Source organism: Littorina saxatilis, linkage group LG11, assembly GCF_037325665.1.
Source record: "Littorina saxatilis isolate snail1 linkage group LG11, US_GU_Lsax_2.0, whole genome shotgun sequence".
Taxonomy (NCBI): domain Eukaryota; kingdom Metazoa; phylum Mollusca; class Gastropoda; order Littorinimorpha; family Littorinidae; genus Littorina; species Littorina saxatilis.
In genome coordinates this window covers 10,607,886-10,632,058 of record NC_090255.1, presented here as the reverse complement: position 1 = coordinate 10,632,058, position 24,173 = coordinate 10,607,886, and the positions used below count along the sequence as shown (strand labels likewise).

At 43.8% G+C, this 24,173-nt stretch overlaps 2 protein-coding genes across 2 annotated transcripts; both read left to right on the top strand.

Moving 5' to 3' along the window:
• The first annotated feature begins 4,773 nt into the window (after window positions 1-4,773).
• Window positions 4,774-11,320, top strand: LOC138980729 (uncharacterized). Its single transcript, XM_070353633.1, has 5 exons — window positions 4,774-4,872; window positions 5,523-5,666; window positions 6,892-6,988; window positions 8,979-9,025; window positions 11,067-11,320. The coding sequence occupies exons 2-5, from the start codon at window positions 5,547-5,549 to the stop codon at window positions 11,154-11,156; spliced, it is 354 nt and encodes a 117-aa protein (XP_070209734.1). The 5' UTR covers window positions 4,774-4,872; window positions 5,523-5,546; the 3' UTR covers window positions 11,157-11,320.
• A 2,623-nt stretch (window positions 11,321-13,943) lies between these two features.
• LOC138979726 (uncharacterized) lies at window positions 13,944-16,879 on the top strand. Its single transcript, XM_070352467.1, has 3 exons — window positions 13,944-14,510; window positions 15,866-16,015; window positions 16,524-16,879. The coding sequence occupies exons 1-3, from the start codon at window positions 14,231-14,233 to the stop codon at window positions 16,721-16,723; spliced, it is 630 nt and encodes a 209-aa protein (XP_070208568.1). The 5' UTR covers window positions 13,944-14,230; the 3' UTR covers window positions 16,724-16,879.
• Window positions 16,880-24,173: the final 7,294 nt, after the last annotated feature.

Here is a 24,173-nt window from a genome sequence, read left to right as displayed (position 1 = left end):
TACGAGTCACGTCGCGGCACGTGTCCCGAGGTTAGACGCAGCATTAGTTTTAACAAAATGCAGTACACAAATGAACATGGAAACAAACAAAAACACGAAATTATGTTTGGCAAAACATGAGCCTGCTTCGCATCGAGTTTATTTGACCTAGGTCTCTACTTCCACAGAATCTCCCATACCTGCGAACCGATCTCTCACTACGGTCAGTAGCGCCAGAGACATCCCAGATGTAGGTCTATGGTCGCGCTCATCAGTGACTTGCGCTGTTGCCGAAATTCAAGTCTTTCTGAGTCTAAAACTGATCTCCACTGATTAATATTTCTCCAATGTAGCAAAGATCACAGTTCTTTGAATCGAAAAACTTACAACAAAATGTTTAAATGAAATAAACGAATCGGTCCTCTAAAATTAAAGGTAGCTTTTGGAGAGAGTTATTATGACTGGTTTTAATGCAGGATGTCTGATTGATGTGACAGAAAGTAAGGGGGTTTTGTTCACTTGCATCTTGACTGTAAATAGTTCAAGGGCGGAGTAGGGGGGGTGGGGTGGGGTGGGGTGGGGGATGTTACAGGGGTTCCGGACCCACCCCCCCCTGCTGTCAAAAAAGCAACAAAAAATACAAAAATTCAGTCTGTGGAGAAAAAAAAAATTTCTGTCTGTGAAATTTTTGTTGTTGTCGGGAGCAGATATCAATGAAGATAAATTGCCAGTATTTAATACTAACTTTAAAAGAAATAATGAGTGGCTGCTGACACCAGTTTATCATGTTTAAAATCAAGGATAAGCCACAAATTGTTAATAAAATAGCTAAAATTCTTCAGCCAGACCCCCCAACCCCAGGTTGTACCCCCCCTCTAGCTCTCTTGCTCCGCCCCTGAATACTGTGTTTGTTTTTGTTTTTTAGATAAAGTAAACTTGTCTTTGTTAACTTGCATATATATATATATATATCAGGTGTCTTGTGTTGTGTGTTTGTGGTGTGTGTGATCGAGCTTCTGTGTGTGTAGTACAACACTGTTAAACATGGTTATCAATGTTGTTCTTGTTTTGCATGGTAGCGCGCGAATTGACGTGTCGTTTATTCGTTTTCAAGCTGGTTTATCTCTCAATCTCAATGCCCGTCACTCCTGTCAGGGTATGGGCCGCCAACAACAGCTTGTTGTTGACGTTTCTGTAGCGAAGTCTTTTTTGCAGGGTGGGGGTGCTAACCCCACGCCCAACCCTCCTCCTTTTTCAGCCGGGCTTGGGACCGTCCTTGGCGGAGTTAAGCTGGTTTATGGTTGATAAAAAAGATTACTCAAAGATGCCTCAAATTACGGAAAAGTACCAGTTGCATTCCTGATTTTCATTTGAGGGGGTAAACAGGTCTGCGAGACTATCACCAGATCAGCGCCAACAGGCGATCGGGAGACTTGATGCCAGACAATCAGTTCAGCAAGTTGCTAGGGCATGTGGAGTAAATTTCACCACGGTTTATCGCCTGCAGCAACGTTTTCATGCCACTAACAGTACCTGCGACTTACCAGGACGTGGCAGACTCCGGGTAACAACAGCCCGACAAGATCGCCATCTTGTCCATCAACACCAGCGAGATGCATTCGAAACTGCCGCCAACACAACCCGTAACACATTTGGGGTGCATGGACAACCCGTCAGTGCCAGAACTCTACGCCGACGCCTTGGTGGGCAGAACCTGGTAAATCGGCGTCCTGCTCGACGTCCTGTCTTGACAGACTGATCAGCATCGCCTGGATCGTCTAGCCTGGGCCCAGCAGCATGCCCACTGGCGCCATCGGGACTGGTGGAGGGTTCTTTTTTCGGACGAGAAGCGCTATTGCCTGGAACCTGGCGATGGGCGTGTCCGAATCTGGCGAAGACCTGGACAGCGGTTTGCTAACAATAACATCCTGCAGCATGATCGATGGGGAGGTGCCAGCGTCATGATATGGGGCACCATTGGTGTCAATTAGCGAGTGGAACCTGTCGTCTTGCAGAACATCATCCAAGGTCGTGGGAATGGTGTCTATGCAGACTGCTACATCAATCAAGTCCTGCGTCCCTATGTGGTTCCATTTGTCCAGAGGTACCGGAACTGCCTGTTCCAGCAAGACAATGCCCGTCCCCATACTGCACGTGCTACCCAAGACAAGTTGCGTCACAACAGCGTGAACATTCTGCCTCATCCTGCTCGATCTCCGGATCTCAGCCCAATCGAACACTTTTGGGACATCAGGCAAAGAAGGATTAATGCCATTGCCCGGAGACCCCGCACAGCAGCAGAACTGCGTGCTGCCGTGACCCAGGTGTGGGCTCAGGTCCCTCAGCAGCAAGTTAATCACCTCGTCCTCTCCATGTACCGGAGGTGCGCCACAGTCATCAACGCCCAGGGAGGAGCAACACGCTATTGACTTTCAACAGTCTTCAAACAGTGTTCAGTGGAACATGGCACGTCATGCTCTCATCCCAATAGAGGGACCCAAAGGGGGGGTATCATCACGATCACGGGAAGGGAAATTTTAGCTTTCACGATCACAGTTACCTTGATTTTTGTTTTCACGATCACGAACACCTTGACGAAGAGAGGATAATAGAGTGATACAGCTGTGAAAAATGTACGTTGAAAATAAAATGCTTTGCAATAATGCCCATCACGATCACGAAAGCAAATGACGATCACGATCACGAGACATGATTTTTTTGTCATCACGGATCACGGGCAAAGTCCCATCACGATCACAGAAATGGAAATTTCGGCAATCACGGTCACAGAAAGGTCAAAAAACGCCAATCACGATCACGATTTTAAACCCTTTGGGGCCCTCCCAATACACTTTTCCGTATGGTTTTTGTATCGGTCAATTCGTTTCCTTGTTATTGTTAACCCGAAATAATTAATTCGACATTAAAATTCATGGGTAACCCATCTTCACTGCAGCATTTGCGTTTCTTTTGCCTCTGAGTTTATATTTTGTTTCCAACATCGGAGAGAAGCAGCACCCTCAAGCGCATTCACTCACTTTGATTCAATGAATTATCACATTATTATAGATAGAGAGAGAGAGAGATAGAGAGAGAGAGAGAGAGAGAGAGAGAGAGAGAGAGAGAGAGAGAGAGAGAGAGAGAGAGAGAGAGAGAGAGAGAGAGAGAGAGAGAGAGAGAGAGAGAGAGAGAGAGGATTAAACACGATTTTTCCCCCTAATGCATATAATTTATTGAATAAGCATGTTCATGCTTTTTTCGCCCAACCCTCCCCCGAAGTAGGGAAAACGCATGTTAAAGACATAACAGAATTACAGACAGAGACAGACAAAACAAACAGACAAATATAAATGTGTTTATGTTTGCTATATAGACAAATAGATAACTCACGAGACAAGGACAATGGAAACCACTACGGGATGATATGCCCGCAATCACCGACACACAGACGGGGAAGTCACACGGCACAGTGCGAGCATACTCATGTGAACAATGTCTTATAATCAGTGATAGAAAGAGAAATTTTGGAAAGTTGAACGCCAACATAATACTTCTGAGAGAGTCTGTTCGTTCATAGCTAAACACGTCCTATACGTGGATGGTTTGCTTCAAAGGTTTGTTTGTTTATTCTGTTGTTGTTTTCGTTTGTGTTTTTCTGTAGCTTCTGAATGAAAGAGTAATCCACATGATATGCTGTATGACCCGATCTTCTCAATACTCTCTATAGATAATGCAAGTATTCAAAGATATCTCAAAAAAGACCATAAGTGAGCCCCAAGACATATAGAGTACACAATCAGGTCTTCTGATGTCTGTAGAGGTCACTGTATAAAGTCAAATTAGTGAGTTACAGTTTTTAACTTGATACACAAAAGCCAAAGCGTCACAGTTTTTACAACAGTGTTGGTACGTATGTGGTTAAGTCGCTAAGATTATAGGACGCATGAGAAAATATGGTACCTGTCGGTCTGTCTGTCTGTCTGTCTGTCTGTCTCTGTCTCTGTCTCTGTCTCTCTCCCTCTCTCTCTCTCTCTCTCTCTCTCTCTTTTGTTTTGTTTATTTGTCTCTGTCTCTCTCTGTCTCTCTCTCTCTCTCTCTCTCTCTCTCTCTCTCTCTCTCGTTTTTTCACTGCCTTGTATTTATACATCCCCTCTCTTTTACTTTGTACTTGTTGTTTGATCTTCAAACTATGCACGATATTTTCTTCACAATAAGTCATACCAATGCTAAATGGCAGTTTGTGTATACTTTTGCCAAAACAACGGTTCCTTTTTTATTTTAATTGACGGCTCGTGAGATAAACATGTTGAAAGGCAAAAGAAATGTTTGCTCACTAAGAATAAGACAGACACATTCCGAATTCACTACGTCTGGCTTTGGTTAAATGGGTTGTGGGAGAGTGACATTTTTCTTGCAAAACCTCGTACAAACATTGGAGGGGCCAATCACTAGCAAGGAGTGTGGTGAAAAGACATGGCAATACACCCCTCACTAATGATTGGCCCCTCCAATGTTTGTACGAGGTTTTGCAAGAAAAGGTCACTCTTCCTCAACCAATACAAACCCGACGGAGTTATTTCCCAAAATCGTCTATCACGCTTAATTTGGACTGTAGAGGCTTCTGTTGAACAGTTGAATATAAAAATCAGTGCTCCGTCCACTGACTACGAAACAAACACAATGGATGTAAAGACAATAAACTAAATAAATCTCCGTATACATTGACATAAATCGCAAAACGACTCAATGTAGGTCGCAACAAAGTAGGTCAACATGATAACAGATAAACTTCCACACCCAGAAAGCTCACAGTCACGAACATCCACGAGTCTTTAAAAAAGGAAACATTTTGGTTTTTTGTGGAATTAGAACTGTGTCTTCAAAACCTCTGTCGTAAGTAAAATTATTACTGAACTGAAATACAACTCAAAGAGACAGACGGCCAACGCTACAAAACCGAGCCTTAACTACTCAAAAGATTTATTTGTAGATGTGTTTGTTTTTATTCAAAGCATAGTACAAATCCGAAATTCTTCTGGGAAAATATGCTTTCACATTTGTAATTATTAAATGCTGAATCGGATCCTTTGATACCAAAGCTTTGTGCGAAAAAGTTGATTGTTTGCACAGTAATTGCAGACTGCTTTTCTTTGCAAATTTCTAAAACTGATAGATAATAATGCGTTCATGCTGAATTATGTGAATTTCCAGCTGTTTCCAGTCGTTGTCGTTCTTGTTATAAATGTTGTCGTCGTCGTGCTTGTTGTTTTTAAATTGTAGTTCCCCCCCCCCCCCCCCGAAAATGTCGTATGGCTAGTGCAAAAAACACGAGTGTACGAGGGAGTTTCAAGCCCATGAACGCAGGAGAAGCAGAACAATTGGTTTTTTTTTGGTAATGTTTTGTTCTTTTAATGCATTCACGATACCAACCATACAAAACAAGGGGAATAGCCTCGAAGTAACTATCTCTTACTGTGTGTGTTCGTGTCCGCATTTCCGATCCTTTTCTTACTAAGCTTACAAAGCTTCTCCTGACGTCATAGGTGCGTCAAAGTTATTTCGTCATCATGAAGCTGTTGAGTCTGACGTTGCTGGTGAGCCTGACTGTGGTGGGCGGTGAGCTGCTTCAAGTTCTGCACATGTTGCATCAGTCACACGTATTCCAGTACCTCGATGCTGATGAACAGGTAGGCTACATGGAGAATACTGTGTGTGTGTGAGTGTGTGTAATTGTGTGTGTATGTGTGTGTGTGTGTGTGTGTGTGTGTGTGTGTGTGTGTGTGTGTGTGCAGGGCCGGACTAGGTAAGTACGAGGGGAGGGGGGGGGTACAGATGGGGGTCCAGGGGGCGAAGCCCCCTTGGTGGGCGTTGCAAGGGGGCTTCGCCCCCTTGAAGCTGAACGTTTTTTGATGTTTCTGGAGGGAAAGGAAGCCTGTCCTTGAACGAAAAAGGTAATTTCGACAACAAGCTGTATAGGCAATGAAGAAGAATTGAGATTGTAAGGACTCATACATGAGGGCCCCAAAGGGTTTAAAATCGTGATCGTGATTGGCGTTTTTGGACCTTTCTGTGACCGTGATTGCCGAAATTTCCATTTCTGTGATCGTGATGGGACTTTGCCCGTGATCCGTGATGACAAAAAAATCAAGTCTCGTGATCGTGATCGTCATTTGTTTTCGTGATCGTGATGGGCATTATTGCAAAGCATTTTATTTTCAACGTACATTTTCACAGCTGTATCACTCTATGATCTTCTATTCGTCAAGGTGTTTGTGATCGTGAAAACAAAAATCAAGGTAACTGTGATCGAGTGAAAGCTAAAATTTTAATTCCCTTCCTGTGATCGTGATGATACCCCCCCTTTGGGGCCCTCATACTTTTCATCACAAAAATCGTTGAACAAAAATGTCTTGAGGGGGTGAGTGGTGCGATTTCTCCTCGGATTTAATGATGATCCAGATGCACCCCCCCTCCCCCCCAAAAAAATGCGTTTGGGAGGTACATGCTTAAGCCAGGGGGGGTGGGGTTGCGCAACCCCTATAACCCCCCTGGCTTACCCCTAGTCCGGCCCTGGTGTGTGTGTGTGTGTGTGTGTGTGTGTGAATGTCTGTGTGTGTGTGTGTGTGTGTGTGTGTGTGTGTGTGTGAATGTCTGTGTTTGTGTATGTGTGTCTGTACGTCTGTGTGTGTCTGTGTCAGAGTGGGGGAGTATGGATGTGGGGGAGTATGGATGTGGGGGAGTATGGATGTGGGCATGCGAGTCTGTTTTTGCATGCGTTTCGGTTGTTGTCATATGTGTCATTTGGTTGTTTATAAGCATATGATCCACACTTGTTCATCCATTGCGTAACTGTATAGACAATAAATCATCTTATGTCTTATCGTATTGACCCTTACTTGATGGACACGACAGGTTAGGCTGACAGAAATTGTGGCGGCGGCAGAGGCCTGCAAACTAACTGCACTGGCCGCGGACCTGGGAAAGGATATGATCACATCTCTGATTGTCCGTAAGTATATTTTGTTTCGTGATGGTCAGGGCTCCCCCCGGATGTCCGTCCTAGAGGATCCCGGGCCCCCCAGTTTTAATGTTCAGAGGGTCCAGGGACCCCATATGCGGCAGGGCCGGACTAGGCTAAGAGGAGGGGGGTTGCCAGTTGTGGTCCAGGGGGATGTTCCCCCAAAATAAACAATAATAAAAAATAAGTGAGGTACATGTTTAGGCTAGGGGGGGGGGTTGTGCAACCCCCATAACCCCCTCCCCCCCCCCCCCCCCCCCCCCCGTAGTCCGGCCCTGAGCGGAGTTTTAGAGGGTCCCATCTGCAGCGTCTAGTTCCGCCTCCTCTCCGATATCGTTCCCGCGTGAAAGTGGCATAATGTGTGCTTGCATTTTGACTTAACTGACGACTACAGTCTGAAAAGAGTACGCACGACACCGGAAATTTAGCGCGTCCTTGGACCCTCTCTATATAGGTTTGAGTGCGTCCCGGGACCCCCTCCATAAATTTCTAGTACGTGATTCATTCGGCTTGTAGTGCGCATATGACGCAGGGACGAGCACTTTGGGGAGCCCTGATTGGTTTTCCTTTTTATTGTGATATTTCTCCTTTCTTTTCATACACGTGTGTGTCAGTGTGTGCCTTTTGTGTCAGTGTGTGCCTTTTGTGTCAGTGTGTGCCTTTTGTGTCAGTGTGTGCCTTTTGTGTCAGTGTGTGTCTTTTGTGTCAGTGTGTGCCTTTTGTGTCAGTGTGTGCCTTTTGTGTCAGTGTGTGCCTTTTGAGTCAGTGTGTGCCTTTTGTGTCAGTGTGTGTGCCTTTTGTGTCAGTGTGTGCCTTTTGTGTCAGTGTGTGCCTTTTGAGTCAGTGTGTGCCTTTTGTGTCAGTGTGTGCCTTTTGTGTCAGTGTGTGCCTTTTGTGTCAGTGTGTGCCTTTTGTGTCAGTGTGTGCCTTTTGTGTCAGTGTGTGTCTTTTGTGTCAGTGTGTGCCTTTTGTGTCAGTGTGTGCCTTTTGTGTCAGTGTGTGCCTTTTGAGTCAGTGTGTGTCTTTTGTGTCAGTGTGTGCCTTTTGAGTCAGTGTGTGCCTTTTGTGTCAGTGTGTGTCTTTTGTGTCAGTGTGTGCCTTTTGTGTCAGTGTGTGCCTTTTGTGTCAGTGTGTGCCTTTTGTGTCAGTGTGTGCCTTTTGTGTCAGTGTGTGCCTTTTGAGTCAGTGTGTGCCTTTTGAGTGTAACATCAGGATGAAGTTCCTGCCTTGCGTTATTATGCATGTATTCTGGTTGGTTTCTGGCCGACTTTGATTTTGGAAGCTGTTTGTTTGTTTGTTTGTTTGTTTGTCTGTGTGTTTGTTTGCGTGTTTGTTTGCGTGTTGTTGTTGGTTTTGTTTTAGTTCTGTTTGTTGGCTTCTTTGTTTGCAGGCTTGTTTGTGTGTTTGTATGATTGTATTTATTTGTTTGTATTTCCCTCTGTTATTTCTTAAAATAGTCAATGACATATTGAGAAAGAACCAATCGGTTAAATAATCAAACTTAAAACAAACATCACAGAAGGCAAACTAACGAACAAGCAAATAGGTAAAAGAACTAAAAGAAAAGAGAGATGGTACACGGAGAAATATGACTTACAACTGACAATTATTCAACGTTCAATTGCTCAACAAAAAAGATGAGGTGTATTTATGACCTTCTGATGGGGGGGGGGGGGGGTGGGGGGGGGGGGTAGGGGGTATGTGTTTGAATAAAATGCCTTCTGTCAAAAGATGTCTTAGAAAGGTTGAGGGCGTTGTTTGAACGGTGTCAAAACGTATTCCAAAACTCGGGCAGTAAAATATTCTGTATTCTGTATTCTGTCAGAGAATATCTGCCGCGGTGGACCACACAGGTGCCTTACATTCTCTAGCTTGGTCTTGTAATGTCTGAATTTTTTTTAGACAGGCAAACTTCAAAATAGAGCAATACAAAATTATCAAAACAAAAGGCAAGAGACAATGACATTGACTTTTTTCACAGATCTCCCGGGCCAGGCTGAAACAGCAGCAACGAAATATATAATGGACGTAAGTATTTTATTGCACATACATTCTTTATCCGGCCGACCAACCTACCAACCAAACAACCCACCAACCAACCAACCAACCCACCAACCAAACAACCAGTGCATCCATCCATCCGTCTATCCGTCCGTTTATCCATCCATCCATCCGTTTATCCATTCATACATCCGTGTATCCATCCATCCATTCATCCATCCAACCATTCGTCCGTCCGTTTATCCACCAATCCATCCATCCGTTTATCCATTCATCCATCCGTTTATCCATTCATTCATCCATACATCTATCCATCCATTCATCCGTTTATCCATTCATCCATCCATCCAATCATCCATCCGGTTATCCATCCATCCATCCATGCATCCGTCCATCAAACCTAGCTATTAAACTTTTGTTTCACAATAATCTCGCACTGTTGCATTGGTATTCTTCCAAAGAAACACAATTATTTTCATGGTTTTAACCCCTTGACTGCCAACAGTTGTAAGGTATTCTAAATCAACAACAAACATGTCGCGTAAGGCGAAATTTTTAGTCAAGCTGTTCACGGAATGAAACTGAACGCACTGTATTTTTTCACCAAGACAGTACAGCTTCGTCAATCCCCGCGTGAAGGAAATCGCTCACCTTCCACGTGCAAAACGTAGTGATATTGACACGCCAGATTAGCGCGGTGGCGTATTGTGCTAAGCAGGAAAGCGCGCTTTTCTGTATTCTTGTTAACTTTCTGAGCTTGTTTTGAATACAACCTATCATATCTATATGTTTTTGGAATCAGGAAATGATAAAGAATAAGATGAAATCATTTTTGGATCGATTTCTTAAATTTTAATCGTAAGACTAATTAATCTATTTTCGTTAATTGTGATCACATTTTAAGAGTAAACATGACATATGTATTATATTTTTAGATTCAGAATGTGATGAAGAATACGATGCAATCAATTTTAAATCTGTTTGCGAAAAATCGATTTTAATGACAACTTTAATGAGCAAACTCATTAATTAAATTTTAAGCCTCCAAGCTGAAATGCAATACCAAAGTCCGAGCTTTGTCGAAGATTACTTGACCAAAATTTCAACCAATTTGGTTGAAAAATGAGAGCGTGACAGTGCCGCCTCAACTTTCACGAAAAGCCGGATATGACGTCATCAAAGACATTTATCAAAAAAATGAAAAAAACGTCTGGAGATACTATACTCAGGATCTCTCATGTCAAGTTTCATGAAGATAGGTTCAGTAGTTTTCTCTGAATCGCTCTACACACACACACAGACACACACACATACACCACGACCCTCGTCTCGATTCCCCCCTCTGCGTTAAAACATTTAGTCAAAACTTGACTAAATGTAAAAAGATAATATACAATTAGATATAACAATAAAGTATAACAATTAGACGGGCGCAGTGGTGTGGTGGTAAGACGTCGGTCTCCTAATCGAAATATGTGCAGACCTGCTAGTGACTTAACCCCCTTCGTGTGTACACGCAAGCATACGACTGCAAGTGCGCACGGAGAAGATCCTGTAATCCATGTCAGAGTTCGTTGGTTATAGAAACACGAAAATACCCATCATGCCTCCCCCGAAATCGGTGTATGCTGCCTGAATGGCGGGGTACAAACGGTCATACACGTAAAAATCCACTCGTGTTAAAAACATGAGTGAACGTGGGAGTCTAAGCCCATGAACGAAGAAGAAGAAGAAGACCAACACTGAGATAAAGATCCCCAATGGGAGGCGATCATCTTGGCGCAATTCACAATATACAGCAGCTGTCTTCCTTGTCGGAATATTTAATTATGATAGCAAAGTACATACCTGATATGTGCATATTTGTGTGCGTTCAACCGTAAAATATAACAGAAGTTTGAACTAACATATAACGATACATAACTGTTATTTGTGTGTTTGGCCAAAATGTGACATTTTACACATGTTTTCGACAGTCATTGTTAACCTCGACCGCTGGCTCTTTCTCAGTCTCGGAGGAACACTGACTGTAAAATCTTAATATTAACTAATTCCTTCTGTCCTGCAGCATATCAAGTCCGAAGAGGACGGAACCTGTGTTGTTGAAGTAACGGCACCTCCTCCTCAAACCACACGTAAACATGGGCATGGGCACTGACTCGATGACGTTATTCCCCAGTGACGTCAGAGAAGAATTTTCTGGTTTGACGTCATTACTTAACGGCATACTGTCATAGTACATGCAGTTGAACGAAGCGTACTGATGTCTTCTCCAATGCAAGCCTTTAGGTTTGAAATAAAATACCAGTTTGTGTAATTGGATGCACAATGTGTGTGTGTGTTTGTTTGTGTGTGTGTGTGTGTGTGTGTGTGTGTGTGTGTGTGTGTCGTGAATGTGTGCGTGTGCGTGTGTGTGTATGTGTGTGTGTGTGTGTGTGTGTATGTGTGTGTGTATGTGTGTGTGTATGTGTGTGTGTGTTTGTGTATGTGTGTGTGTGTGTTTGTGTGTGTGTGTGTGTGTGTGTGTTTGTTTGTGTGTGTGTGTGTGTGTGTGTGTGTGTGTGTGTGTCGTGAATGTGTGCGTGTGCGTGCTTGTGTGCATGCTTGCGGGTGCGTGTTTTGTGCGCTAGTGTGCGCTCGCCCGTGCCTTTCTCTCTATGTGAGTGTATGTGACCGTCTCTGTGTGTATTCTAGGCAAATCGCTTAATTTATTTCATAATGTTGTTGGTGGGGAGTGGATGAGATTGCGATGTCGCCTTTCTCGCATCATCTGTCTCTGTAAATATCATAAATGACAACCAATGTCCATCTGGTAAATTCACTCGGAACACAAAAAGTCCACTCTGCGCATAACGATGTTATGTTGTTGATTTTGTGTATATGTCTGAGTGGAAAGATGCTCATCTCACTTGCACTTCTTCTTCTTCTTCTGCGTTCACGGGATGAAACTCCCACGTTTTTACGTGTCTGGCCGTTTTTAATCCGCCGTTAACGGAGTCATACGCCGATTCCGGAGGATGCATGCTTGGTATTTTCGTGTTTCTATGACCCACCAAACTCTGACATGGATGACAGGATCTTTTCCGTGCGCACATGGTCTTGTGCTTGCGTGTACACACGAAGAGGGACAAGGCACTAGCAGATCTCTCTCTCTCTCTCTCTCTCTCTCTCTCTCTCTCTCTCTCTCTCTCTCTCTCTCTCTCTCTCTCTCTCTCTCTCTCTCTCTCTCTCTCTCTCTCTCTCTCTCTCTCTCTCTCTCTCTCGCTCTCTCCCCCAATGTACCTCCCCATCTCACATTCTCTATTAAACAAAGGGGAGCGAAGCCCAACCCCCTGAGGCAAGATAGATCGTATCATGATGAATTTAAAAAGGGACGGAACGTTTAAAACCCCACGGTGTTAACATCTTGACAGCGGCAGATTTATCGATACCGTAATTGTGCGAATGAAATGCCCCCCCCCCCCCCCCCCCCCCCCGTGTAAATTTTTTGCACAACAAAGACTTCAATGTCTCCGATAATGTAAAACATTTCTTTAACTCTCCTGTATTGGGGTTGGTTTAATTTGGTGTGGTTGTGGGTGCGTTTTGTTTTTTTCTCATTGCATTGCTCTTTTCTGATATTAACTGGGAAGTTGTGGGCGCTTCCTCCCAGTAAGAAGCTGGCAGCAACAACAGTCGCGTTGCTCAGTTGTGGTTGTTGTGATCGGGCACCTGCATTGCGAGCAGAATGACCGAGGTCTTTTCGTGCACCGGCGGTGGCCCGAGAGTGGGACAGGGATACAGTAACGTTTGTTTGTTTGTTTGTTTGTTTGTTTGTCCTTGATTCAAGATTCGAATCGTTTCTTATCTCATTACGGGGATAGATTTTGAAATATGAAAGACGCCGAATGGAAATTGCGTAAATCCAAAAACAAATAGACTGTCTCTCAGAATCTCAGAATCAAAAAACAAGAAAAGTGTGTTATTGGAACGTCTAACTATTGACAACATTATTTTGAGTATTGGAAATTGTGTAAGCCTATCCTACACTGAACTTATCCTGCCGCCTTCAGCGAAGTCTTTACTGTGACAAAAACGTCCTCACGTGGTCAAACTTATTGCAAAGTATACGGTATTTGTGCCTGAGGTGCATACTGATGAAAATGTCAATATATACATTGTCAAACCAAATTATACCATAACTTAAATCCAGTTGTGGATCAGGCTGGTTTGGATCTATTGCTGTGCTTTTTCCGATGGTGTTTTATGCAGTTTTGTGGGGATATTCGTGTTTATTCGAAGAAGACGTCACTTGAAAGTGAACAATTCCATCTGCAACAAGAGTTTATTGTGAGAACTGTCTTATCTCGGTAGTGACAACAGTGTTATACGCACAGTGATCGTACAGGTTGACCCAAACAAAATGCCACCCACTAAAATGCTAAGAACTCCTAAATTCGTACAGAGAATTACTTCATATTTGGTGTACATTGGCTTGAGATTTGGGACGATAAGTTCACAACGTTAAATGATTTGACTTTCGAAAAAAAATCTAGATTTGAGGATTGACTCAAAAGTATGGGATTTGTCACCTACCAAATTTTAGCCCTCCAGATTTTTAAGGGCCTTGCATGCATACAACAAAAAAAAACCCATCAAGTCTTGAGGGTTCAAATCGGACGAGTGTGGTTACTGCTCAGATCAAACCTCTTTCTTTTTGAGGCAATCTCCGAGTTAAAAAATATGTTTTCAGAAGCGTAAAAATCAAACTGCTTGACTTAGAAACTTGTCGAAGTTATCATCCCACATCTCAAGCTAATGTACGTGAAGTATGAACTTATTCGCTGAACGGATGTGGGAGTAATTAGCATTTTAGAGGGTGGCATTGTTGGGTGGTTTGCAACAAGAGCGATTCTATTCGAAGACTGCAATTGTGAAGATTATATATGTGTGTTTTCAGTGTGATATGTGTTCAAGAAAGATTGCATTCGAATATAAAATCCTGTTGTGGCCAGCATAACGTGTGAATATTAAGCTGTGCGGTGTTTGGAAAATATCACATTGGTACATAATATTGTGACTGAGGTGTGTTAGATGCAAAGTTACTTTGACAAGGTGTGTTCTGGCAATATTACTTACTTACTGTGCTCTGGAATGTAGGGCAAAACCTGGCAATATTGCATCGGTGTGGTTTTTACAGCATAAAAAAAAATCACAGCCGTTTAAGAGCACCGAAAAAAGGTTACCCGCATCATGCATATGCAAGAAGGTCAGCAAGAGGAAGCGCGTCACAAGCTGTGCGCAGGCTCAAGCATTCTGTCTCGGGTGGCAGCAGGTGTTGCCATGGCAGCGCTGGTCCTGCATGTGGTCTCGGTCAGCAGTTCTTATTGGATGGAGGGGAAAATACGCGAGGGTTCCCCGATAGCTCACACGGGGCTGTGGAAGGACTGCGTGCTGTACAACATGTTCACGACGAGGGAGACCTGGGTGTGTGCGTCCTACGAGGTGGCTCATCACATCGACTCCATTCCCGGTGAGTAACAAAAGAGACAAGACCATCTTCTTCTTCCCCTTTATTCTTCGTTCATGGGCTGAAACTCCCACGATCACTCATAATTTTGCACGAGTGGGTTTTTGAGTGTATGACCGTTTTTGCTTCGCCATTCAAGCAGCCATACGCCGCTTTTGGGGGAAGCATGCTGGGTATTATCGTGTTTTTATAACCCACGGAACTCACATAAATTACAGGATCTTTTCCGTGCGCACTTGGTCTAATGCTTGCGTGTACACACGAAGGGGGATAAGGCACTTAGTCTAGCACATAAGCCTGTTTACCCGGGAGATCAGAAAAATCTCAACCCTTTACCCACCCTGCGGCCGCGGCCGGAATTTGAATCTGACAGTTTGGGATAGAAATTTGATTGTTCTTTCCAATAACTTTAACCTTGCTTTTGTAAATTTGATTTTTGGGGATGCCTGTGTTGCATGTTCCGCTGTACACACACTGCCTGATGTAAAAGCAATCTGTTTGTTTGATATGGTAGGGGACTAAATGGCCTTTCCAGACACACAACTGGTTTTACAATAAACGGCCTCGCTATAAGGATTTACACTCCTACGCATCTACCTAGTTTGTTTATGACGGGTAGTGTAGATCTTACTTCCTCTACATGTATGTGACAGGGGAAGCTACCGCTCCTTTCACAGCAGACTCTGCACCCGAGTTGTTGGCCTTTAAGTCAAAACCGGTGTATTGTGGAATTCTGTTTGTGATGGGGTCTGGTGGTTTCCGATTGTCTGTATGTTCATGGAAACCTTCGGGTTTGCATAACAGTTTTTATAGGGCTAAGAAATTAGCCCTAACATTTTCAATCCTGTTTGATTGCACTTCGCCTCCCGAGGTGATCGTAGTGTTTCGGCACTCGGTTACATCTGGCGCTTGCGAGCAGGATGGGACTCGGCATGATATGTTCAGGTAATGGCATAATATGACCACTGAACATTTTCGTGCTGTTCCCATTCTGCGAACTTGGGATGGACAGTGGTCCCCCGGTTCGGAACTTCGGGACGAAGTTCATTCAAACGGGGGCGATTGTGACAGGGGAGGCTACCGCTCCTTTCACAGCAGACTCTGCACCCGAGTTGTTGGCCTTTAAGTCAACACCGGTGTATTGTGGAATTCTGTTTGTGATGGGGTCTGGTGGTTTCCGATTGTCTGTATGTTCATGGAAACCTTCGGGTTTGCATAACAGTTTTTATAGGGTTAAGAAATTGGCCCTAACATTTTCAATCCTGTTTGATTGCACTTCGCCTCCCGAGGTGATCGTAGTGTTACGGCACTCGGTTACATGTACATCACCCTATTGCTTCTACCTTTTGTTCATTCAGCCTTCTTCAAATGGACTCAGTTCTTCGCCATTTTGGGAATCTGTGGTCACGTGACAACTTGTATCCTTCTGCTGCTCGTCATCATGCTGCCCAAGATGTCCAAACAGAGGCTCGGGATCATCGTCAGTATCGCGTCCAGTGTCATTGGTGGTGAGTTCATGAATATTCATACAGTAGTGTAACACTGAACAACCAGCTTGATTCCTACAGGTTAGTGAAGTCTGAGATGGTTATAACAGCTAGGTCATCAGTTTGGAAAAGATTGGACATTTGGAAATCAATTGTATGACAAATTGGGAAATTGAAACAATAAACGATGCGGGACACATTAGGAAGATTTTAGCAAGCATTTCAAGTGGAAGGTGCCGACATGTACTTCTGTGTGAGTGTGGGTGTGCGTGTGTGTGTGTGTGTGTGTGTGTGTGTGTGAATGTGTGCCGTGTGTGTGTGTGTGTGTGTGTGCGTGCGCGCGTGCGTACTTGCTGGTGCAGTGCGGGCATGCGCACGTGTGTGTGTGTGCATGCGTGTGTGTGTATGTTTCGGGCTTAACTCAGAGGGGGGGGGGGGGGGGAGTAAGGTCAGTAATATCATAGTTTTCAACCATTACCAGAACATTCGCCCCAACGGACAACACAAACCTTGAGGTCGTGTGTTTCAGGAGTATCTGTGCTGATCGCGATGAGTGTGTTTCCTGCCAGTTACCCTCACCAGCCGTTGCCGCCATTTTTAGTCACGTGGTCTGTCTCCTGGTGCTTCGGCCTTGACCTCCTATCAATGGTGGCGTCCTTTGCGGTGGCCGTGACCTTGGTCTGGGATTTGAGAAAAGGCGTCTCCATTTACTCCAATAGCGCTGCTTAAGGCCTTAATTTCTTCATTGTCTTCGTTCGTAGGCTGAAACTCCCACGGTATTTGCGTGTATGGCCGTTTTACCCCGCCATTTGTTGGTGTGCATGGCTGGAGTGAATGTTTCTTAACCGCAATGTCAAGAAAAAATCCCAACCTTGGGCAATTCAAGATTCTGTATTCTGTATTATGTAGGCAGCCATACGCCGCTTTCGGGGGATGCATGCTTGGTATTTTCGTGTTTCTATAACCCACCGAACTCTGACATCAGCAGCCCTTCGTCCCGTCCCCACCCTCCCCTTCCTTCTCCGGCTCCCCCCTCACGTGCTTTCAGCCTGTCACTCAAAACCACGTCAAGCGACTCATCACCAAGACGGCCATCAAGACCTGCGAGCTAGACCCCCTGCCAGGCTTCCTCTTCACCAAGTGTCTGGACAAGCTCCTGCCGTCTATCACAGATATCATCAACATCTCCCTGGCCACAGGCGTCGTTCCCGACTGCTTCAAGTCTGCCGTTGTCCGCCCACTCATCAAGAAACCCGGCCTTGACGTCAACGAGTTGAAGTTATCCGTCCTGTGTCCAACCTGCCCTTCCTCTCCAAGCTTCTGGAGCGTATCATCCTGGAGCAGTTGAGCGCCCACCTGTCTCGGAACTCGCTGATGCCAGTGTATCAGTCAGCGTACCGCCCTCACCACAGCACCGAGACGGCGCTCCTGCGAATCACCACGGACCTCCTGAACGCAACAGATAGCGGTCTCGTCTCTGCCCTTGTGCTGCTGGACCTTTCCGCGGCCTTCGACACGATCGACCACCAGCTACTCGTCGATCGCCTCAGTTCCACGTTCGGCATTCACGACACCGCCCTCTCTTGGTTCCGGAACTACCTCCAGAACCGCTCTCAGACTGTCACCACTGATTCGTTCTCTTCTCAGCCTGTCCCTGTCCGCTTCGGCGTCCCACAAGGATCTGTCATCGGCCCTGTCCTTTTCACCCTGTACACCCAACCCCTCTCCCTGGTCATCGAACGCCACGGCCTGAACTACAACTCCTTTGCCGATGACACGCAGCTCCAGAACAGCGCCAAGCCGGAGGACGTTGACGATCTCCTTGGATCCATCTCCAGTTGTTTCACTGACATCAAGAACTGGATGACTGAGAACAAGTTGAAGCTGAACAGTGAGAAGACGGAGGCCCTTCTCGTTGGAACACGACAGAAGATTGCTTCCCTCACTGTGACCGACCTCCAGCTGGATGACGCGACTGTTCCATTCTCCCCTGCTGTCAAGAGCCTTGGCGTCTTTCTCGACTCCACTCTCTCCATGCAGACACACATCTCCTTCATCATCAAGACCTGCTTTTTCCACCTACGACGCATCGCCTCCATCCGTCGCTACCTCACCCACGACGCCTGTGTCAAGCTGGTTGTCTCCCTCATCTTCAGTCGTCTGGACTACTGCAACTCCCTTCTGGCCGGCCTCCCCGCCTCATCCATTCATGGCCTACAACGAGTCCAGAACGCCGCTGCCAGGCTGACGTTGAGGAAGACAAAGCGAGACCACATCACCCCCCTACTTCGCTCCTTGCACTGGTTCCCTGTCAACACCCGAATCTCCTACAAACTGTCCACTCTGGTCTACAAGTGTCTCAACGACTCTGCTCCCGAGTACCTTCAATCTTCCCTGGACCTGTACACCCAGCCCTCCGACCGTCCCCTTCGTTCTGCTGCTGACCCTCTCCGCCTCCACATCCCTCGCTCGAAACTCGCATCTGCTGGTCAGCGTGCATTCCCCTCCGCGGGCCCGTCCGTCTGGAACTCCCTGCCGCTTGACCTTCGCCAGAGCCCCTCTCTTGACGCGTTCAAGAGTAGGTTGAAGACTCAGTTCTTCCCGTAGCTGGCTGCGACTTTCATGCTCGACGTGATGTGCTTTGCCCCAAAAGACATTCTTGTGCTGTGCTCTGTGAGAGGTGTTTTCTTTGTGCTTAATATTATTTTGTTTGGACCTAGCTATTGATGTGTACATCGTTGTTAAACAGTTGTTTGTTCTATGTTTACCAGGGTTTGCTAGTGTGTGATAGGGTTCGTGTCCGTCTGAAGATGCTAGTTTCTTTGTTAGTCCTATGTTGACAACTCTTTGACAAGCGCTTAGAACTGTACCCACGGAATACGCGCTATATAAGCTTCATTTTGATTGATTGATTGATTGATTGACATGGATTACAAGCGCTTAGAACTGTACCCACGGAATACGCGCTATATAAGCTTCATATTGATTGATTGATTGATTACAGGATCTTATCCTTGCGAATTATACTCTTGCACTGTATATACACGAAGGGGAATAAGGCACTAGCAGGTCCGCACATAAGTTCACCAGGGAGATCGGTAAAATCTCCACCCTTAACCCACCAGGCGCGTCCGGGATTCGAACCCACGACCTTCTGCTTGAGAGGCCGGCGTCTTATCAACCAGGCCATTGCGCCCGTCAAGGCCTTACTTAACTAGGCCCTAAGAGGACTTCGCGAAGTCTTTACCGACTTCAAGCGATCGGCCCTCGTGCGATTCTTCAGGTTGACAACGCACCTCCCCATCGCTCTGCAGCTGTAAACACCTTCATCCAGCAGGCCAGGGTCAACAGGATGCTGTGGCCAGCCAACAGCCCGGACCTGAACCCCATAGAGCACAGTCATGTGGGACGAGCTTTGTCGTCGGGTACAGCAACATCACCCTCCTCCTGCCAATCTGGGTCAACTGCTGCAATGGCTCCAGCAGGAGTGGACTGGAGTTCCCAGAGCATTCATATGCAACCTGATCCACTCCATGCGCCAACGATGTGTTGAAACGTGAATGCCTGGCACACAACGGAGGGCACACGCGTTATTGACACTGATTCACATTGTTGTGAATTCCATTTTCGAGGGTTGTCACGTTTGACACACTCTAGCTAAATTGTCGCTGCCGCGTTCGATCTTTGCTTTGTTTGTCATTACTCCTTGGTTGTTCAATTATATATCTTTTTAAAAATGAAAGAATTCGGTCTTGTCTGTTTTGTGTGGCGTGCTTGTAAAAAAGTGATCCTTAACTTTTTTTGAAGAGTGTAGCATCTCTTAGTTTGCTTGCTAGTTGCTACTTATATAGTGAGTTTAGACACATGTCGCACTTGCAGAGATGCCCGTAAATGCTTTTCTGTTCTTTCTTGCTTTGAGTAGTTGGCCTTTTAAATTAACAGGCTTTTTTTGTAAATTTGACTGATCGTCTTTAAGATTATTACTTTTTACCTAGCCTTTGATTGTGATTTACATTTTTTCTTTGCACATAGTACTTTACTAAGTCCAAAATCATTTTAAAGATGTGTTGTTGTTTTTGTAGGTAAGATACAGTTTCCAGAACCACCTAAGGTCAATCGAGTTCATCTTATTTTCCCTGAGTTGTAAATCTGATCCATAATGCTCTGCAGTTTGTTTCATCATAAGTTTGATACTTTGCATTTGTTAAAGGCAGTCTTTTCCGTGAAAACCGTTCGACTCGCCATCTAAGATCTGGCCAGGGACTTACGGGGGAAAAAGACTGTCCCTTCACTTAGTCACATATCAAAAAGCAACATCTTGACTGCATGCTTCCACTGCAGAGTGAATTTTGTATGAATTAATTTTCACAAATTTCTACTTAAGTTGTGTCCGTTTTGTAATTGATTCTTTCTTTTTTCTTTTTTTTACCACACAGAAAATCTGGCTCAAGACTGAGTAATTATTTTTTTGCATGAGAAGGAATAGTATAATAACACTCTTTGTTTGCGGTAATTTGTGTTATTTGTTTTATAAATATACACACTCACATACATGTATAGTTACTTTTCATTGCTGTTTAACAATGTGTGCGACTGTGGTGTTTTTTATATTTAGTCAAGTTTTGACTAAATATTTTAACATCGAGGGGGAATCGAAACGAGGGTCGTGGTGTATGTGCGTGTGTCTGTGTGTCTGTGTGTGTAGAGCGATTCAGACTAAACTACTGGACCGATCTTTATGAAATTTGACATGAGAGTTCCTGGGTATGAAATCCCCGAACGTTGTTTTCATTTTTTGGATAAATGTCTTTGATGACGTCATATCCGGCTTTTCGTGAAAGTTGAGGCGGCACTGTCACGCCCTCATTTTTCAACCAAATTGGTTGAAATTTTGGTCAAGTAATCTTCGACGAAGCCCGGACTTCGGTATTGCATTTCAGCTTGGTGGCTTAAAAATTAATTAATGACTTTGGTCAAAAAAAATCTGAAAATTGTAAAAAAAAATAAAAATTTATAAAACGATCCAAATTTACGTTTATCTTATTCTCCATCATTTGCTGATTCCAAAAACATATAAATATGTTATATTCGGATTAAAAACAAGCTCTGAAAATTAAATATATAAAAATTATTATCAAAATTAAATTGTCCAAATCAATTTAAAAACACTTTCATCTTATTCCTTGTGGGTTCCTGATTCCAAAAACATATAGATATGATATGTTTGGATTAAAAACACGCTCAGAAAGTTAAAACAAAGAGAGGTACAGAAAAGCGTGCTATCCTTCTTAGCGCAACTACTACCCCGCTCTTCTTGTCAATTTCACTGCCTTTGCCATGAGCGGTGGACTGACGATGCTACGAGTATACGGTCTTGCTGAAAAATGGCATTGCGTTCAGTTTCATTCTGTGAGTTCGACAGCTACTTGACTAAATATTGTATTTTCGCCTTACGCGACTTGTTTTAATATTATGTACACCCCCGTATATGTATACTTTTTATTGCTTTTAACAATTTGACACAGAAACGATACATTCCAATCATAAAAATAACTGAAAGCCTCGATCTCCTTCCCTTTTTCTGTCTGGCTGACTGTCTTTCACTCACTCTATTTCTCACACACGCACACACACACACACACACACACACACACACACACACACACACACACACACACACACACTGCAACAGCACACTGCAACAGCACAAGGCAGCAGTATTCACATTTTGTGTTTTATTGTACAAAAATTACGTATGATTTTGTATTTCATGGGGCAAATCAATGATTCTGAACGGAATCATTGGGACATCAATTAGACTGGCTCATGTCCATTTTTGTCAGGAATCACATAAGTTTATTAACCTCTTAATTAATAATACCAGAACACATTTTGCTTCTGTTTACAAAAGCCAGCATCATAGTTCAGGAAGGGGGCTGTGCTTACTGACACAATAATAACACAGTTCATTCCCCGTGGGTGTTCTGTGTTATTTCAAAGAAGGTACAAGGGGTGATTTGTAACTCTTATAAACAGAAGGCCACTAGATAGCAAAGAAGTGTGTGGGTGTTCTGTGTTATTTCAAAAAAGGTACGAGGGGTGATTTGTAACTCTTATAAACAGAAGGCCTCTACGTAGGAAAGAAGAATGTCTTGCAAGACAAAATTATCAGGATTGCATTCTGTCTCATTGAAAGAGTGGAATAAAAAAATATGATGGGTAGGCGTAGGGAAGGGGGAGAGGGGGGAGGGAGGGAGAGAAGAGTGAATGAACGGGATGGATACATTTTGACAAGCTTGGACACCAAATAAATATTTCCTTTGCATCGATCAAAACACAAAACAATAAAACAAACCATCATTTAAACTACAAACAAAACATACCCTCAAAAATTAAAATAAACAGAACAACACAATGTATACAATGCTTAAAAAAAGGACTGGTATAGTAGTCAACCCGATCAATGCATACTGTGCAAAACAAAAAAGACAACAAACAAAAACTCGACATAAAATGGAAGTGTATTCCTTCTTGGATCAGAATACAGATAAAAAAACTTTTAAAACGTTAAAAAAAAGGCATAATATTGTGCACAAGCAGATGTTTTGGCAAATTAGGTACGAAGCAAGTGGAATGATCAAAGGTGTAAATACAACGGGAAAATAAACACACACTCTCTCCCCCTGTCCGTCTCTCTCCCCATCTCTCTCTACCCCTCTGTCTCTCGGTAGTCTTGGCAGTTGACAACTAAGAACAGATTTAATCTGTCAGGTGACAGGTTGCTGAGCACACTGACTGACGTTTTGTTTCTTTGGAGAGTGTGTGTGTGGGAAGGGGGTACTGGGAATTGGAGGAGAGGGGTCATACAATTGCAAAATAACATATCATTACATCACACACACACACACACACACACACACACACACACGAACACACACACACACACACACACAGGTCAAAGCTCTCTGAAACACATTTCTTTCACATACACTCAAAACGCATTATCACCTTTCAATCTAAACAAAGTCCCAATATTCTGTACATAAGCTTTGTATACCACTATATATAAAACAACCCACACAGCAACAAATCACTTTGCATAATTATAAGCAATAAAACGAGAGATCAATACATTACAGAACTCTCAGCAAATCCCAGCCCCCCCCCCCCCCCCCAACTGCCCTGCAGCCAAGCACACTTACAATTCACACAATATTATGCAAATGGTATGAAGTGTACGTCTTACGGACGAAAATCTTGTGTCTTATAATAAGCAATAAAAGACTGATGTTGTACGTTTCAACTTTCTTTTCATATATTTGCAAGTTAAACAGAATTTAAGAGCTCAGGTATCTAAATTATTTCTCGGTATGAATATATAAAAAAAAATTGATATAAAAACGTGCCGAACAAACATCTTTTCTTTTTTTTAAATTAAACCAGTTGTAAGGGGGCATGTTATGCAAGTGACATTGTTTTCCAATGAAATTATTTACTTTCTTTCTTTCTTTCTTTATTTGGTGTTTAACGTCGTTTTCAACCGTTCAAGGTTATATCGCGACGGGGAAAGGGGGGGGATGGGATAGAGCCACTTGTTAATTGTTTCTTGTTCACAAAAGCACTAATCAAAAAATTGCTCCAGGGGCGTTCAACGTAGTACAATATATTACCTTACTGGGAGAATGCAAGTTTCCAGTACAAAGGACTTAACATTTCTTACATACTGCTTGACTAAAATCTTTACAAACATGGACTATATTCTATACAAGAAACACTTAACAAGGGTAAAAGGAGAAACAGAATCCGTTAGTCGCCTCTTACGACAATTGCTGGGGAGCATCGGGTAAATTCTTCCCCCTAAGAACTGAAACACAATATGAAAATATAACTCATAAATGTAGTTCTGTTTCAAAACCAAAGATGAGACGACAGCACGTTTTGCCCTGCAGTCCGGACTGACGATCTAACAGCGAACGACAAGAAGAAGAAAACCAAAGATATATTCACATAGGAAGTCTGTTTTCTTTTTGTTTTGATTTTATCATCATCCTGAACTGTTTTTCAATGACAGCACAGATAATACTTCATTAAGTAATACACAGGGTGAACATTTATTGTGTTCACTCCACTGGCTCGTCTGATCAAATTACGAAATCAAACTTAACCCCATCACACGGAA